Consider the following 15,731-nt stretch of genomic DNA (forward strand, 5'->3'; position numbering starts at 1 on the left):
GGAGAGGACAGTTAAAGAAGAAGAAATCTTTCCAATGAATCCTCCCAAGTATGACAAGATTGAGGACATGGCCATGATGACCCATCTCAATGAAGCCTCTGTGCTGTATAATCTCAAAGAGCGTTATGCAGCATGGATGATCTACGTAAAATAATCTAAATAACAGCAATAAGGAAAATTGACTTTGAAAAAGGGACTTTAATTTTTAGGACAAATAATGCTAAATGTTGTATCTCTGTGATCACTTTCAGACTTACTCTGGACTGTTCTGTGCCACTGTGAACCCCTACAAGTGGCTCCCAGTGTACGATGCTGAATGTGTATCTGCCTATAGAGGCAAGAAGCGTATGGAGGCTCCACCCCACATCTTCTCTGTCTCTGACAATGCTTTTCAGTTTATGGCAACTGGTAAGTCATTATCATTACATCATAGAGTATCGGAATAGGGAAACATTTTTTGCCAAAATAAGTTTGACATTCAAGGAATTAGAAATGGCGGGTGATGCACAGCATTGGACAATAAGACAAATAAACAGTAAATATATTTATCATTATATTGTATTTCAGTGAAACCTAGTTAATTCTTTTGTTTCTTATTTAACAGATAGGGAGAACCAGTCTGTCTTGATCACGTAAGTTTGGCTAATTTAAAATTGTTAACTCCGTTGAAAATAGTCAAATATCTTGATCAAATTCTTATACGTCTTTGTCTATGCCTAGTGGAGAATCTGGTGCAGGGAAGACTGTGAACACCAAGCGTGTCATCCAGTACTTTGCAACTATCTCAGTTGGTGGACCGAAGAGGGACGCATCAAAGGTATGTTCCTATGATTACAATATGGGGTTCTTTTTCAATGGATCCCTTTTCCAGTAATTCCAAGTAATTTTCTAAAACCACTTCTGGACAACACTGGATTTTAGGGGTCACTGGAGGATCAGATTATTGCTGCCAATCCTCTGCTGGAGGCCTATGGTAACGCCAAAACTGTGAGGAATGACAACTCCTCTCGTTTTGTAAGTAGGAAACAATTTCTACACATGCGTCGGGCCTTGTTACTAATTGTCCGTGTATAGCGACATTAAAAATGTCTTCCTTCCAAACAGGGTAAATTCATCAGAATCCATTTTGGCACAACTGGCAAACTGTCTAGTGCTGATATTGAGACATGTAAGTAAAAATGCTTCTAGTCCATACAAACGACTGAAATGGAGAATTGGTATGAATCTGACGAACAACAATTTGTAGATCTGCTGGAAAAGTCTAGAGTGACATTCCAGCTTCCTGATGAGAGAGGCTACCACATCTTCTACCAGATGATGACTGCCCACAAACCCGAGCTGCTTGGTAAACAGACTGAGATGTTACAGTACTTCAGCTACTTACAGTTACAGTTTAATTCTAACAAAAGTATCAACCTTTTTAACCTTTTTTTTATCACCAGACTTGTGTCTCATCACAACCAACCCCTACGACTTCCCCATGTGCAGCATGGGTCAGATCACTGTGGCCAGCATTGATGACAAAGTTGAGCTGGAAGCCACTGATGTGAGTGATCTTCACTATAAAATATTTAAGTATATTTTGAACAATGCATGCTAAATAAATACTGTCTGTTTGAGTTGATTTTCTAAAAGGATTATGTTTTGTGCATCTTTTATATTCAGAATGCTATTGATATCCTGGGCTTCTCAAATGAAGAGAAGTTGAGCATCTACAAGATGACTGGTGCAGTGCTCCACCATGGTAACATGAAGTTCAAGCAAAAGCAGCGTGAGGAGCAGGCTGAGCCTGATGGCACAGAGGGTGAGTAGCTTGGGAACAACAGTTTGAAGATGAATAGAGTTCTTAATGAGACTGGATTCTGTTCATGATGGAAATCACTGTTGTGTTTTCAGAAGCGGACAAGGTTGCCTACTTGCTGGGTCTGAACTCTGCTGATATGCTGAAAGCTCTGTGCTATCCACGGGTGAAGGTCGGAAATGAGTATGTCACCAAGGGACAGACTGTACCTCAGGTAAACATAAAATATCCCTATTCACTATATGAAAAAACATGGATTAAACTTGTTCAAAGAGTTGTTCAGATATATTATTATTCTTTAATTCACTAATATTCCACTACTTTATAAAACGGTAAACTTATTAAGTTATACCCGTATTTTTATTTAGGTGATGAACTCTGTTCCTGCCCTGGCCAAGTCTATTTATGAGAAGATGTTCTTGTGGATGGTCATCCGCATCAACCAAATGTTGGACACTAAACAACCAAGGCAGTTCTACATTGGAGTCCTGGATATCGCTGGCTTTGAAATCTTTGATGTAAGCTAAAAATTTAACAATTCAGTTGCTAATGCTTTTAATTCTTAAACATCTGCATACATGACAGAAAGACCTTTTGGTGATCATGTGTGTCCTTGCAGTTCAACACACTGGAGCAGCTGTGCATCAACTTCACCAATGAGAAACTGCAACAGTTCTTCAACCACACCATGTTTGTCCTGGAGCAAGAGGAGTACAAGAAGGAGGGTATTATCTGGGAGTTCATTGACTTTGGCATGGACTTGGCTGCCTGCATTGAGCTGATTGAAAAGGTAATCAGTTCATTTAGTTGTCATCAGTATGTCATTTTATTTAAGTTGACTTAATGTGTATCCTAATCACAGACTTCTTCCCACTTTCTTCAAGCCCATGGGTATCTTCTCCATCCTTGAAGAGGAGTGCATGTTCCCCAAGGCAACAGATACATCCTTCAAGAACAAGCTGTATGACCAGCATCTTGGCAAAAACAAAGCATTTGAGAAGCCAAAGCCTACCAAGGGCAAGGCTGAGGCCCACTTCTCCCTGGTGCACTATGCTGGTACCGTGGACTACAATATCAATGGCTGGCTGGACAAGAACAAGGATCCACTGAATGAGTCTGTCATCCAGCTGTACCAGAAATCCTCTGTGAAACTGCTGCCTGTCCTGTATCCCCCAGTAGTAGAAGGTATGATAGTAACCTGAGTAAACTAAAACAAATTGTAAAGTTAGGAATACTGTAGATTTTCAACTGCTGCATGTTTTCATGTTAATGTATATGTTGGTCTAAAAAAAACCTTCTCTACTTAAATTGATCAACAGAGGTTGGTGGCAGCAAGAAGGGAGGCAAGAAGAAGGGTGGTTCTATGCAGACTGTGTCTTCACAGTTTAGGGTAAGATTTAAAATTGTAAACCTAGCTTATGTATCTTAGTTTATGACCAAACTAACAGTTTCCACCATTTTGGATCCACAGGAGAACTTGGGCAAGCTGATGACAAACTTGAGGAGCACCCATCCTCACTTTGTGCGCTGCCTGATTCCCAATGAGTCTAAGACTCCAGGTACACAGACAACTTAATCAAACAATCTTTTAAGAGTGGCTTTGTTTTCGTTTGTTGTCACGGTCTACATCATTCTATAGAAAAACTATTGAATAAAGTACTTAAAAAAACTTTTTCCCAGGTCTCATGGAGAACTTCCTGGTCATCCACCAGCTCAGGTGTAACGGTGTGCTGGAGGGAATCAGAATCTGCAGGAAAGGTTTCCCAAGCAGAATTCTCTATGCTGACTTCAAGCAGAGGTATCAATGGATATTTTCATACATCATTTTATTGTTGATTATCAAAATCTGAGTCAAAGTTTACAAATTAACAATTAACTCTCTCTCTAAAAGGTACAAGGTGCTGAATGCCAGCGTCATCCCTGAGGGCCAGTTCATTGACAACAAGAAGGCTTCAGAGAAGTTGCTTGGGTCAATTGATGTTCCTCATGATGAGTATAAATTTGGACACACAAAGGTAAGCGCTTTGCTTTCCTTATTTAACCAAATACTAATTACCAAGTAGGTTCAGTTGTTTATTGTCTGCCACTTTTTTTGGCCCTTCCAAGGTTATTCTTGCATTTTGCTAAATATTTTATGCTCATTTATAAGTGGATGGTAAGTTATATGTCATGGCTCAAGTGGTTATACCTTAATACTTGTTCACTTGTCGATAGGGTCCCCAATTGATCCCCAAAAGAACTGCTTCACTTTGGACTGTCCAATTTTAACATTACAGAGTATATAATTCACTGGCCTGGATATTAGAGGCATCCCATTATCCGGGGAAATATAAGGTGTGCAAGGCAGTAAACCAATGTCATTTTTGAAAATGATATTAAGCGTGGACAAAGGCTGAGTGTGTCATCAAATATCAAATAGAAGCCATTTTGTCTAGTTTTTAAGCTGTTAGAGACCAGAACAAATTAATTTTCAGGGGCCATTCAGACACAGCAGCTCTGAGGAGTATTAGTATTTATTTAAAAATTGTATCCTTCTGATAATTCATTATTTGTTTGTTTAGGTCTTCTTCAAGGCCGGTCTGCTGGGTACCCTTGAGGAGATGAGAGATGAAAAACTAGCATCACTGGTCACGATGACCCAGGCTTTGTGCAGAGGTTACGTTATGAGAAAGGAATACGTGAAGATGACAGAGAGGAGGCACGTCGAAAACAGTTCATTTTGAATGAAGTAATACAGAAATCAGACACAATGTTCATAACAGCTATTTCCATTCTGTAGGGAAGCCATTTATACCATCCAGTACAATATACGCTCATTCATGAATGTGAAACACTGGCCATGGATGAAGGTGTACTACAAGATCAAGCCACTGCTGAAATCTGCTGAAACTGAGAAGGAGCTGGCAAACATGAAGGAGAACTATGATAAGATGAAAACTGACTTAGCTGCAGCCCTGGCCAAGAAGAAGGAATTGGAGGAGAAGATGGTGTCCCTTCTGCAAGAGAAGAACGATCTGCAGATGCAAGTAGCATCTGTGAGTACACCTCATCAGACAGTTTTTCTGTTCCATGTTGTTAGTTGTTGGTGTGCTAATGACATCTTAATTCAATGGACTAGGAAGGAGATAATCTCTCAGATGCTGAGGAAAGATGTGAGGGTCTTATCAAGAGCAAGATTCAGCTGGAGGCCAAACTCAAAGAGACAACTGAGAGACTGGAGGATGAAGAGGAAATCAATGCTGAGCTCACTGCCAAAAAGAGAAAGCTGGAGGATGAATGCTCTGAGCTCAAGAAGGATATTGATGACCTGGAGCTTACCTTGGCCAAAGTGGAGAAGGAGAAACATGCCACTGAGAACAAGGTTTGTAAATTTTAATCTAATCACATTATCAAGTAAAATGATAATGATGAGCTCCTATTGACGAGATCTTTCTTGCACACTTAGGTCAAGAACCTGACCGAGGAGATGGCCTCTCAGGATGAGAGCATTGCCAAGTTAACCAAGGAAAAGAAAGCGCTTCAGGAGGCTCACCAGCAGACTCTTGATGACCTGCAGGCAGAGGAAGACAAAGTCAACACTCTGACCAAGTCCAAGACCAAGCTTGAGCAGCAAGTGGACGATGTAAGTTGCCAAAGAGACTTGATGAAAAAACAAGATTTCTCTTTAACTCACAATTTAAAGATTCATTGTATTTGTTCAGCTTGAGGGTTCTCTGGAGCAAGAGAAGAAGCTTCGTATGGACCTTGAAAGAGCCAAGAGAAAGCTTGAGGGTGATCTGAAACTATCCCAGGAATCTGTCATGGATCTTGAGAATGACAAACAGCAGTCTGATGAGAAAATTAAAAAGTAATGTACTTTTTTGAATTTGAAAACAACCATGTTGTGTTCTGTTTACTGCATCGACTAAGTGTTTTTTATTTGTAATTATCTCAGGAAGGACTTTGAAATCAGTCAGTTCCTTAGCAAGATTGAAGATGAGCAGTCACTGGGTGCTCAGCTTCAGAAGAAGATCAAGGAGCTTCAGGTGACATATTGTGTTTGACAAAACATTACTGCACCCATGTCATACATTTGTGTCTATCAAAAGTGAAAGCTCATTGAAACAGATAATGCCTACATTCAACAGGCCCGCATTGAAGAACTGGAGGAAGAGATTGAGGCTGAGCGTGCCGCTCGTGCCAAGGTGGAGAAGCAGAGAGCTGACCTCTCCAGGGAACTTGAGGAGATCAGTGAGAGGCTGGAAGAGGCCGGTGGTGCGACTGCTGCTCAGATTGAGATGAACAAGAAGCGTGAGGCTGAGTTCCAGAAGCTCCGTCGCGACCTTGAGGAGTCCACTCTGCAGCATGAATCCACTGCTGCTGCTCTCCGCAAGAAGCAGGCTGACAGCGTTGCTGAGCTGGGTGAGCAGATTGACAACCTCCAGCGTGTGAAGCAGAAGCTTGAGAAGGAAAAGAGTGAATACAAGATGGAGATCGATGACCTCTCCAGCAACATGGAGAATGTTGCTAAAGCAAAGGTACAAAATTCATGACATACTATTTAGTACCCAAGTTGATGTTTTAAATAATGCATTCAATCTAGTGAATACAATCTGATAAATGGTCTCATCTCTCTTTAACTAATTAGGGAAATCTTGAAAAGATGTGCCGTACTCTTGAGGACCAATTTAGCGAACTGAAGACAAAGAATGATGAAAATGTTCGTCAGATCAATGACTCAAATGCACAGAAAGCACGTCTCCTCACAGAAAATGGTATGTAGAAGTTATTCTTGAATGATCTGTTGTGCATGTTATTAAGAAACTAACGAATGTATCATGACCCAAGGTGAGTTCAGCCGTCAACTTGAGGAGAAAGAAGCCCTTGTCTCCCAGCTGACCAGAGGCAAACAGGCCTTCACTCAGCAGATTGAGGAGCTCAAGAGACAGGTTGAAGAGGAAGTTAAGGTAAGAAGCAATTGAGTAAGTGTGTATAGGTTTTATTTCTTTCAGAATTTAGAAATTGTGTATATTCATGAAAAACCTTTACAAACAGGCCAAGAATGCTCTCGCCCATGGAATGCAATCTGCTCGCCATGACTGTGATCTGCTGAGGGAGCAGTTTGAGGAGGAGCAGGAGGCCAAGGCTGAGCTTCAGCGTGGAATGTCCAAGGCAAACGGTGAGGTGTCTCAGTGGAGATCCAAGTATGAAACTGATGCAATTCAGCGCACTGAGGAGCTTGAGGAATCCAAGTGAGTAACATTCATCAAACATTATTTTTAACTTGACCCCGCCCTTATCCAACACCTATTTTTTTCAATAATGACACACTCTTACCTTTAAAATTATTTAGCGTCTCAAGTACTCACAGTTCTGGTTACTAAAGATCCAAGTAACTCTGTTCTATATTTTCCAAAACAGGAAAAAGCTGGCTCAGCGCCTTCAGGAGGCTGAGGAACAGATTGAGGCCGTGAACTCCAAGTGCGCCTCTCTTGAGAAAACCAAACAGAGGCTCCAGAGTGAGGTGGAGGACCTCATGATTGATGTGGAGAGGGCCAACGGTCTCGCTGCCAACCTTGACAAGAAGCAGAGGAACTTTGACAAGGTAGCATACTTTACTTTGTAAATATATATATGTCTTTATAGTACTACAGAAATTGCTGAACTGTTGTAATTGTGTTATTCAGGTGTTGGCAGACTGGAAACAAAAGTACGAGGAGGGTCAGGCCGAGCTAGAGGGAGCAATGAAAGAGGCTCGTTCTCTCAGCACTGAGCTGTTCAAGATGAAGAACTCTTATGAGGAAGCTCTGGATCAGCTGGAGACAATGAAGCGGGAAAACAAGAACCTACAACGTGAGTTCTACATCATGTAAACGTTGAATTGTATTCAACCCAAGTATAACTGTTAGAAAACAGTATGTGTATTATGTTTACACTCAACAAATGTATCTATCTGCAGAGGAGATCTCAGATCTCACTGAACAGATTGGTGAGACTGGCAAGAGCATCCATGAGCTGGAGAAGTCCAAGAAGCAGGTGGAAACAGAGAAGACTGAGATCCAGACAGCTCTTGAAGAAGCTGAGGTAACATTAGGAATCAAAAAAAGATTATCTAAATAATTGTCTAAATAATGTGACAAACATATTCATAAGCAGAGATTAATATTTCCTTCATTGATGTTTTCAGGGAACTCTGGAACACGAGGAGTCCAAGATCCTCCGTGTCCAGCTGGAGCTGAACCAGATTAAGGGTGAAGTGGACAGGAAGCTGGCAGAGAAAGATGAGGAGATGGAGCAGATCAAGAGGAACAGCCAGAGAATCACTGACTCCATGCAGAGCACTTTGGACGCTGAGGTCAGGAGCAGGAACGATGCTATGAGGATCAAGAAGAAGATGGAGGGAGACCTCAACGAAATGGAGATTCAGCTGAGCCACGCAAATCGCCAGGCTGCTGAGTCCCAGAAGCAGCTGAGGAACGTGCAGACACAGCTAAAGGTATCGTAAGACACAGAGTTGCTCCACAAACCACGGTCAGTAAAGGGATATGATGTCATTCATAGGAATATTCTCACAATATGTTTACACCAGGATGCACAACTGCACCTTGACGATGCTGTTAGAGCCCAGGAAGACTTCAAGGAACAAGCTGCCATGGTGGATCGCAGGAACGGTCTCATGATGGCTGAAATTGAGGAACTTAGAGCTGCTCTGGAACAGACAGAGAGAAGCCGCAAAACAGCGGAGCAGGAGTTGGTGGACGCCAGTGAGCGTGTTGGACTTCTGCACTCTCAGGTGAAAAAACACCCGTAACTTCTTGAATAATCCAATTGTATAAAGACATTTAGGATAATGTAACAACAATAAAATTGTTGTATCTTTTAGAACACAAGCCTTATGAACACCAAGAAGAAGCTTGAGAGTGACCTGGTCCAGGTCCAGGGTGAAGTGGATGACACTGTTCAGGAAGCAAGGAATGCAGAAGAGAAGGCCAAGAAGGCCATCACTGATGTAGGGTGTAATTCCATTGTTGTTCCTTTTACTCAAATGTACTTTAGTTAGTTAGTTTTTGTAAAACAACATGTTATGATGTCTTCTCCAGGCTGCTATGATGGCTGAAGAGCTGAAGAAGGAGCAAGACACGAGTTCTCACCTTGAGAGGATGAAGAAGAATCTGGAGGTCGCTGTTAAGGACCTGCAGCACCGCCTGGATGAGGCTGAGAACCTGGCCATGAAGGGTGGCAAGAAGCAGCTCCAGAAACTGGAGTCCAGGGTAAGAAAGTCCTCTCACAATTTGTACAGCTAAATCAAGACTTTGAAACAATACAGAGAATCAATCGTTTACTCGTTTTTTGAAGGTGCGTGAGCTTGAGACAGAGGTTGAGACTGAGCAGAGACGTGGAGTGGACGCCGTCAAAGGTGTTCGCAAATATGAGAGGAGAGTGAAGGAGCTCACCTATCAGGTACAGTCACTGAAAATAAAGAGACACCAAATTCTCCATTACTGTTACCATTTCAAATATTTATATTTGCATCTCAACACCTTCTATTACAGACTGAAGAGGACAAGAAAAATGTCTCAAGGCTGCAAGATCTGGTTGACAAGTTGCAACTGAAGGTGAAGGCTTACAAGAGGCAGGCTGAGGAGGCGGTAAGGACTGAATTTTTGCTTTTTTTTAGCCATATCATTATACATACAAAAGAGTATTACATGTTTTGAATTTTGGCAATGTAAACAGTTATGTAATATATTTATATAATTAAGAAAAATACTTCCGCCATACATTTACATTTAAGAAGTGTTCCAAACTCTATTTGTGTTATTTCAGGAGGAACAGGCCAATACTCATCTGTCCAAGTGCAGAAAGGTCCAGCATGAGCTGGAAGAGGCTGAGGAGCGTGCAGACATTGCTGAGTCTCAAGTCAACAAGATGAGAGCAAAAAGTCGTGACACTGGCAAGGTGACTATACAATTCAATCAAAATCAATTCCAGTTCATGTGACAGAAAGATTCTGTAAATTATGATTGATTTAAATCTTATTAAATTTTGTGTTTTTAGGCCAAAGAAGTAGCCGAGTAAGGGACACTTCCGGATCAGTGGTTTCTTATCATATAATATGATGTGAAATATGCTGTAAAGTAATACAATAAAAGTTTTCCCTCTCAATTTTGCCATATGCCTCTTTCCTCCATTGCCTTGTAGTTCGTGAGAAATAAGTGACTGAGAACTTTGATATCCACGTTCTATTTTTAATAAGTAGAGATATACTAAGGCAAGACCGGGCTTCATGGGACAGCAACGAATGTTGAACCGTACATGGAAATGGCATTGTTGACCCTTTATAATGTCAATGTTCAAATCAAGTTGAGACAGTACCTCTGCATACCCTGTTGCCCTTTTGAATTGTAAAACATGAGAAAGCATTGGCTCAATCTGTGTTTTCTATGAATGTCTGTATTCCTAGTAGTAGGGTCTTTGTGGCAGAGAGTTAGAGAAGGCGCAGGAGTTAGAGAAGGTGTGCTGGGAAGCACAAGGTTGGTGGTTCGATTCCAGGCTGCCCCATGTTCCATGTCGAAGTGTCCCTGAGCAAGACTCCTAACCCCTAATTGCTCCCTGGGCAAAAATGTGAAAAACGGGTTTAAAGTGTAATGTAAGTCGCTTTGGATAAAAGCGTCTGCTAAATGACCTGTAATGTAGTAAACAGCTATGCTTTTGTGTTGGTTTTAGACGGTAGAAGAACATAGCTACCCTTCTGAATGGACTAAATAATATTACTGTGCTGTGATGAAACGCACAAACTTTTGGTGTTAATATTGAAATATCTTTCCAAATGTAGAATTATCAGTTCTTCATTAGTTGAAAATGGCTCATCACGCCCTCTAAACTACCACTGACTACCATTGACCACTGAGCGATTCCTGCTTTACACATCCATACAATAAAATCCCCCTTCTTTCGGGGGCTCAATGCAGCCATAGCCCGGTTGGTCTAAAGGAGTGACACCTGTCTAAAACCCATAACCATCACAAACCTACCTGATGAACCATGGCAGAAAGTTGCGACAGCCTGTCCAACTACCCAGAAATAGCACTGCTTTCAAGCAGGTCCATGACACGTGTGATCAAACACATAATATCATATAGCTTGGAACTACTACACAAAACATGACACTGTGGATTCAAGATGCCAACACTTGGTGTAGGAGTGCTGCAGTTCTGGAAGAAGTGAAATCATGGACCTACACCATCAGAACGGAAGATGGCAAAATCTTGAGGCAAGATCAAAGGAGTTTGCAGCAATCAATCACCTGTGACAGACAGATGCGGACCAGATGAGCAGAATAACATACCTATGTTGAGAAGATCCAGACGTAACCGCAAACCACCGCACAGACAGAGTCTTGGAAGACAATGAATTTACAAGTTTCTTTTTTGAAAAAGATAAATAATCTGAATTTGAATATGGACATAATGTTTCTAATGTCATTTGAAAGTAAAATATTGTGGTTAAGCTGGAGGTGCAAAAAATGATCTTTCAGGTTGTTAAGTACACATTGAAGGTGCGGGAAGAATAGCTTGTTTATGAATATAATGGCATACATCTTAAGAAAGAGGGATGTAATGATAAGTGAAATATGACCCCCAACCACCAGGTAGAGGCCCCTGCAGTTGTTTACATAAATAGAGCATCTAGGATCAGGCCAAAGACATGCTCTGGGGATCAGGTTGATTGGGGACTTTAAATTGCCCGTAGATGTGTGAATGTGAGTGTGAATGGTTGTATGTCTCTGTGTTGGCCCTGCCATTGGCTGGCGACAAATCCAGGATGTACCCTGTCTATCGCCCGAAGTTGGCTGGGATAGACTCCAGCCCCCCCGCGACCCTGTGTGCTGGATAAGCGGTTTGACAATGGATGGATGGATGGATAATATATAAATATATTATATATAATACCAGCGGCTTGACCAACTTTGCAATAAATCGTTTTCTGATCTAACTTACACCGGATTTAAAAAAATTAATAAAATCCAAACAGCACACAGTTCATCTCATTGGCATAAGTTGTGTTGGTGCATCTCTAGTCTCTCGTTGTTCCTCCTGCATCGGGCAATTTTATAAATGTACAATTTTCAGTGTTCAGTGTTATTCATTGTTGTAAATTATATTACCATGACTCTATCTCAATACACGGAAGATATGTAGCTCCAACCGCGGCATTTTTCAGTCTGGTGCAAAAGAAAACCCACTCCCTGCTGAAGAGTAACATCAGTTGTTACGGATGTACACCGGTACAACTCATACCGTAAGGAAATCTGCTACCGGTGCACCAGCTTTTCGGTAGAAGCTAGTTATTTTTTACTTTTCCTTACATAAACCATTGTTTAACATTCCTATTAACAGTGCATGTATTGACTGAACAACAGACCTGTGATATAGAGATTTATTAATGCAGAATGACGTGATTTTGGAACAAGCAAAAAAGAAGTGTAGATATAAAAGCTGACTGTGACACAAACAACACAGTTATGCACAGATTGAGTAAAAAAAGTAATCTTCAGCAATAAGGAGTGCCAACGTCCAATCCGGCTCTTTCAATGTGATGAGAATTGGAGTTAAAAAGAGCGGTTGACAACAGAAAAAAAAATGTTCCTGTAGAATGACCAACCTAAAGTTTCATTTTGGCCGTTGAGCTGAACGGATTGGAACAGAAAGATATTTCTACCACTAAGGCGTCAGGAAGGAGAGGTGTTTATGTTTGGCATACTGCTACACAGGCACAGATCCCTCAGGCCGACACACGAGCAATACAGCTTTCAGTCATATGCAAACAGGTGTGAACATCAAGCCCCTGCCGGTGAGTATTTACATATGAGTCAAATCAGTATGCCATGCCACTTTGCTATTGGCTGGCGAACGGAGCACATCATTAAGCTCCAATGCTTGTCCTGTGAATTTCTTTCCTTACCCAAAGTCAACTGTCCAATTAGATTTCTGTCCAATTTAGATAATTTCCTAGTCATGTGAGTCTCGTACACAGAAACTGATATTTTACACTGCTCCAGGGGACACTCTGGCAGGGAGAACATGAGGACCTCATTGAAGACAGTTACCAGCGAATGGGCCACAGCAGAGGTTTTTTGGTACCTCAATTTGTGCTGGTTGCACTGCACACTGATCCTGGCATATAGGGCTGTACAACACAGAGAAGGCACATCAGGGACAACATGTATGACAACACTATGACCATGTCTTGAATCTTATATTGGTGGTTGATATTTACCTCTATCTGAGCATATTTCTGTGAGGACCGTTCTGACCTTAAGTAGTCCAACTTCAAGCCTCTGAGAGGTGGGAAGAAACTTTAAAGTGAGGAGCACCTCTCCTACGAGATCCTGTCCCGATAATGGGAAAAGAAACAATTCTGCATAAGCTTTGTTTCTATAGGATGTTATAAAATAGAATATATAAAGAATAGTAAAAGAAACTTTCTACAGTAAACATGTAATTTAAAAGATTTCATTGGCTCTAGAATTTCTTTGATTTAGTGGTGGTAGTGGTATTTACGGAAAATGGAAATAACGATATAAATAAATAAAAAGACCAATATATCAATCAATATGAATACATATTGCACACATGGTGTCTTACTGTACCTTCTGGGGTGTCTTCAGATCTTCCTGTAGCTCAAGAGGATAGGAGATGTTGAGCTGCCCTAGAGGAACCCTCACCTCTCCCAACACTGTGTGTCTAGAGAATTTATCAAAGTGCCTCACCTGACGTGCACACGTGACAGAGAGACAAGTTTAATTACACCATCACACATACAGTTGTGTGTCACTTAAAGTAAAGAACATAATGTCATGGCTCTCTTGAGTTTCCAGTTATTTCTACATGTCTGATTTTTCTCTGAGTGATTGGAACAGATACTTCTTTGTCACAAAACACATTCATGAAGTTTTGTTATTTTATGACTTTATTACGGGTTGACAGAAAAAGTGACATCTGCTGGGTCAAAAACATACCTACAGCAGTGCTAATATTTGGTTACATGTCCCTTGGCCATTTTCACTTCAATTAGGCACTATTGGTAGCCATCCACAAGCTTCTGGCAAGCTTCTCGTTGAATCTTTGACCACTCCTCTTGACAGAATTTGTGCAGTTCAGTTAAATGTGATGGCTTTTTGACATGGAGCATTGTCCACATGTTCTCAATGGGATTTAAGTCAGGACTTTGGAACACCATGCTAAAACCCTAATTCTAGCCTGATTTAGCCATTCTATTACCACTTTTGATGTGTGTTTGGAGCCATTGTCCTGTTGGAACAGCCAACTGCGCCCAAGACCCAACCGTCGGGCTGATGATTTTAGGTTATCTTGAAGAATTTGAATGGGAGGCCTTTAACCCCAAGAACACCATGCCTACCGTCAAGCACGGTGGTGGTAGTATTATGCTGTGGGGCTCTTTTGCTTGCCAATGGAACAAGTGCTCTACAAAGAGTAAATGGGATAATGAAGGAGGGTTACCTTCAAATTGGAGGAGACATGCCACGTACCAGCCTGCTTCAAGGCCTCCACCATCATCCCTGTTCCCAAGAAGCCCAGGATCACAGGACTCAATAACTACAGGCCCGTCGCCCTGACCTCTGTAGTCATGAAGTCTTTTGAACGGCTAGTCCTGACCCACCTGAAGTCCCTCACCGACCCCCTCCTGGACCCCCTGCAGTTCGCCTACAGAGCCAACAGGTCTGTGGACAATGCTGTTAACATGGCCCTCCACTTCATCCTCCAGCATCTGGACTCCCCAGGAACCTACGGCAGGATCCTGTTTGTGGACTTCAGCTCTGCCTTCAACACCATCATCCCGTCTCTGCTGCAGGACAAACTCTCCCAGCTGCACGTGCCCGACTCCACCTGCAAGTGGATCACAGACTTCCTGTCTGACAGGAAGCAGCACGTGAAGCTGGGGAAACATGTCTCAGCCTCTCGGACCATCAGCACCGGTTCCCCCCCAAGGCTGCGTTCTTTCCCCACTGCTCTTCTTCCTGTACACCAACCGCTGCACCTCCAGTCACCAGTCCGTCAAGCTCCTGAAGTTTGCGGATTACACCACCCTCATTGGACTTATCTCTGGTGGTGATGAGTCCGCCTACAGGTGGGAGTCCGACCATCTGGTGTCCTGGTGCAGTCAGAACAACCTGGAGCTCAACGCTCTAAAGACAGTGGAGATGGTTGTGGATTTCAGGAGGAACAGAGCCCCACCCTCCCCCATCACCCTGTGTGACTCCCCCGTCACTATTGTGGATTCCTTCTGTTTCCTGGGCTCCATCATCACCCAGGACCTCAAGTGGGTGCTGAACATCAGCTCCATCACCAAGAAGGCTCCGCAGAGGTTGTTCTTCCTGAGGCAGCTGAAGAAATTCAACCTGCCAAAGACGATGATGGTCCACTTCTACACGGCCATCATCGAGTCCATCCTCTGCTCCTCCATCACCGTCTGGTACGCTGCAGCCACAGCCAAGGACAAGGGCAGGCTGCAGCGTGTCATCCGCTCTGCAGAGAGGCTGAGAAGAGACGTGGAGCAGATGCTGTTAAGGGTGTCCGCAAATATGAGAGGAGAGTGAAGGAGCTCACCTATCAGGTACAGTCACTGAAAATAAAGAAAGACCAAATTCTCCATTACTGTTACCATTTCAAAAATGTATATTTGCACCTCACCACCTTCTATTACAGACTGAAGAGGACAAGAAAAATGTCTCAAGGCTGCAAGATCTGGTTGACAAGTTGCAACTGAAGGTGAAGGCTTACAAGAGGCAGGCTGAGGAGGCGGTAAGGACTGAATTTTTGCTTTTTTTTAAAGCAAAATGACTACTATGTCATAAGTATTTCATGAACACTGGACCACTGGGACTTTTCCAAAGATTTTTTATATATATATATATATATATATTTTT

The 15,731-nt window shown here is 42.2% G+C and overlaps 1 protein-coding gene and 1 long non-coding RNA gene across 3 annotated transcripts in view; one reads left to right on the forward strand and one right to left on the reverse strand.

Moving 5' to 3' along the window:
• LOC100174900 (myosin heavy chain, fast skeletal muscle) overlaps positions 1-15,731 on the forward strand; it is a 63,930-nt gene that overhangs the window by 868 nt on the left and 47,331 nt on the right. Inside the window, exons 4-41 of one of the 2 annotated variants that reach the window (XM_078082591.1) lie at positions 2-145; positions 252-408; positions 605-632; positions 721-817; positions 922-1,014; positions 1,105-1,168; positions 1,247-1,345; positions 1,443-1,546; positions 1,666-1,804; positions 1,897-2,015; positions 2,170-2,319; positions 2,421-2,591; positions 2,686-2,986; positions 3,121-3,191; positions 3,273-3,360; positions 3,482-3,599; positions 3,693-3,816; positions 4,363-4,499; positions 4,581-4,836; positions 4,920-5,162; positions 5,247-5,423; positions 5,503-5,648; positions 5,736-5,826; positions 5,929-6,318; positions 6,429-6,555; positions 6,629-6,747; positions 6,836-7,032; positions 7,202-7,385; positions 7,468-7,633; positions 7,740-7,864; positions 7,968-8,276; positions 8,370-8,573; positions 8,664-8,789; positions 8,881-9,051; positions 9,137-9,241; positions 9,334-9,429; positions 9,608-9,688; positions 15,511-15,606. In XM_078082591.1, the coding sequence (XP_077938717.1) occupies positions 2-145; positions 252-408; positions 605-632; positions 721-817; positions 922-1,014; positions 1,105-1,168; positions 1,247-1,345; positions 1,443-1,546; positions 1,666-1,804; positions 1,897-2,015; positions 2,170-2,319; positions 2,421-2,591; positions 2,686-2,986; positions 3,121-3,191; positions 3,273-3,360; positions 3,482-3,599; positions 3,693-3,816; positions 4,363-4,499; positions 4,581-4,836; positions 4,920-5,162; positions 5,247-5,423; positions 5,503-5,648; positions 5,736-5,826; positions 5,929-6,318; positions 6,429-6,555; positions 6,629-6,747; positions 6,836-7,032; positions 7,202-7,385; positions 7,468-7,633; positions 7,740-7,864; positions 7,968-8,276; positions 8,370-8,573; positions 8,664-8,789; positions 8,881-9,051; positions 9,137-9,241; positions 9,334-9,429; positions 9,608-9,688; positions 15,511-15,606 (5,613 nt within the window). Of the gene's footprint in view, position 1; positions 146-251; positions 409-604; positions 633-720; positions 818-921; positions 1,015-1,104; positions 1,169-1,246; positions 1,346-1,442; positions 1,547-1,665; positions 1,805-1,896; positions 2,016-2,169; positions 2,320-2,420; positions 2,592-2,685; positions 2,987-3,120; positions 3,192-3,272; positions 3,361-3,481; positions 3,600-3,692; positions 3,817-4,362; positions 4,500-4,580; positions 4,837-4,919; positions 5,163-5,246; positions 5,424-5,502; positions 5,649-5,735; positions 5,827-5,928; positions 6,319-6,428; positions 6,556-6,628; positions 6,748-6,835; positions 7,033-7,201; positions 7,386-7,467; positions 7,634-7,739; positions 7,865-7,967; positions 8,277-8,369; positions 8,574-8,663; positions 8,790-8,880; positions 9,052-9,136; positions 9,242-9,333; positions 9,430-9,607; positions 9,740-9,838; positions 9,947-15,510; positions 15,607-15,731 lie in introns of those variants that run through there. The other variant, XM_078082590.1, reaches the window with a different exon arrangement.
• Positions 12,832-13,575, reverse strand: LOC120809428 (uncharacterized). Its single transcript, XR_005710087.2, has 3 exons — positions 13,434-13,575; positions 13,061-13,172; positions 12,832-12,970 (listed from the first exon to the last, which is right to left on the reverse strand). It is a non-coding gene; the product is annotated as an uncharacterized LOC120809428 (long non-coding RNA).

The sequence above is a fragment of the Gasterosteus aculeatus genome, chromosome X (assembly GCF_964276395.1).
Source record: "Gasterosteus aculeatus chromosome X, fGasAcu3.hap1.1, whole genome shotgun sequence".
In the NCBI taxonomy this organism is placed as follows: domain Eukaryota; kingdom Metazoa; phylum Chordata; class Actinopteri; order Perciformes; family Gasterosteidae; genus Gasterosteus; species Gasterosteus aculeatus.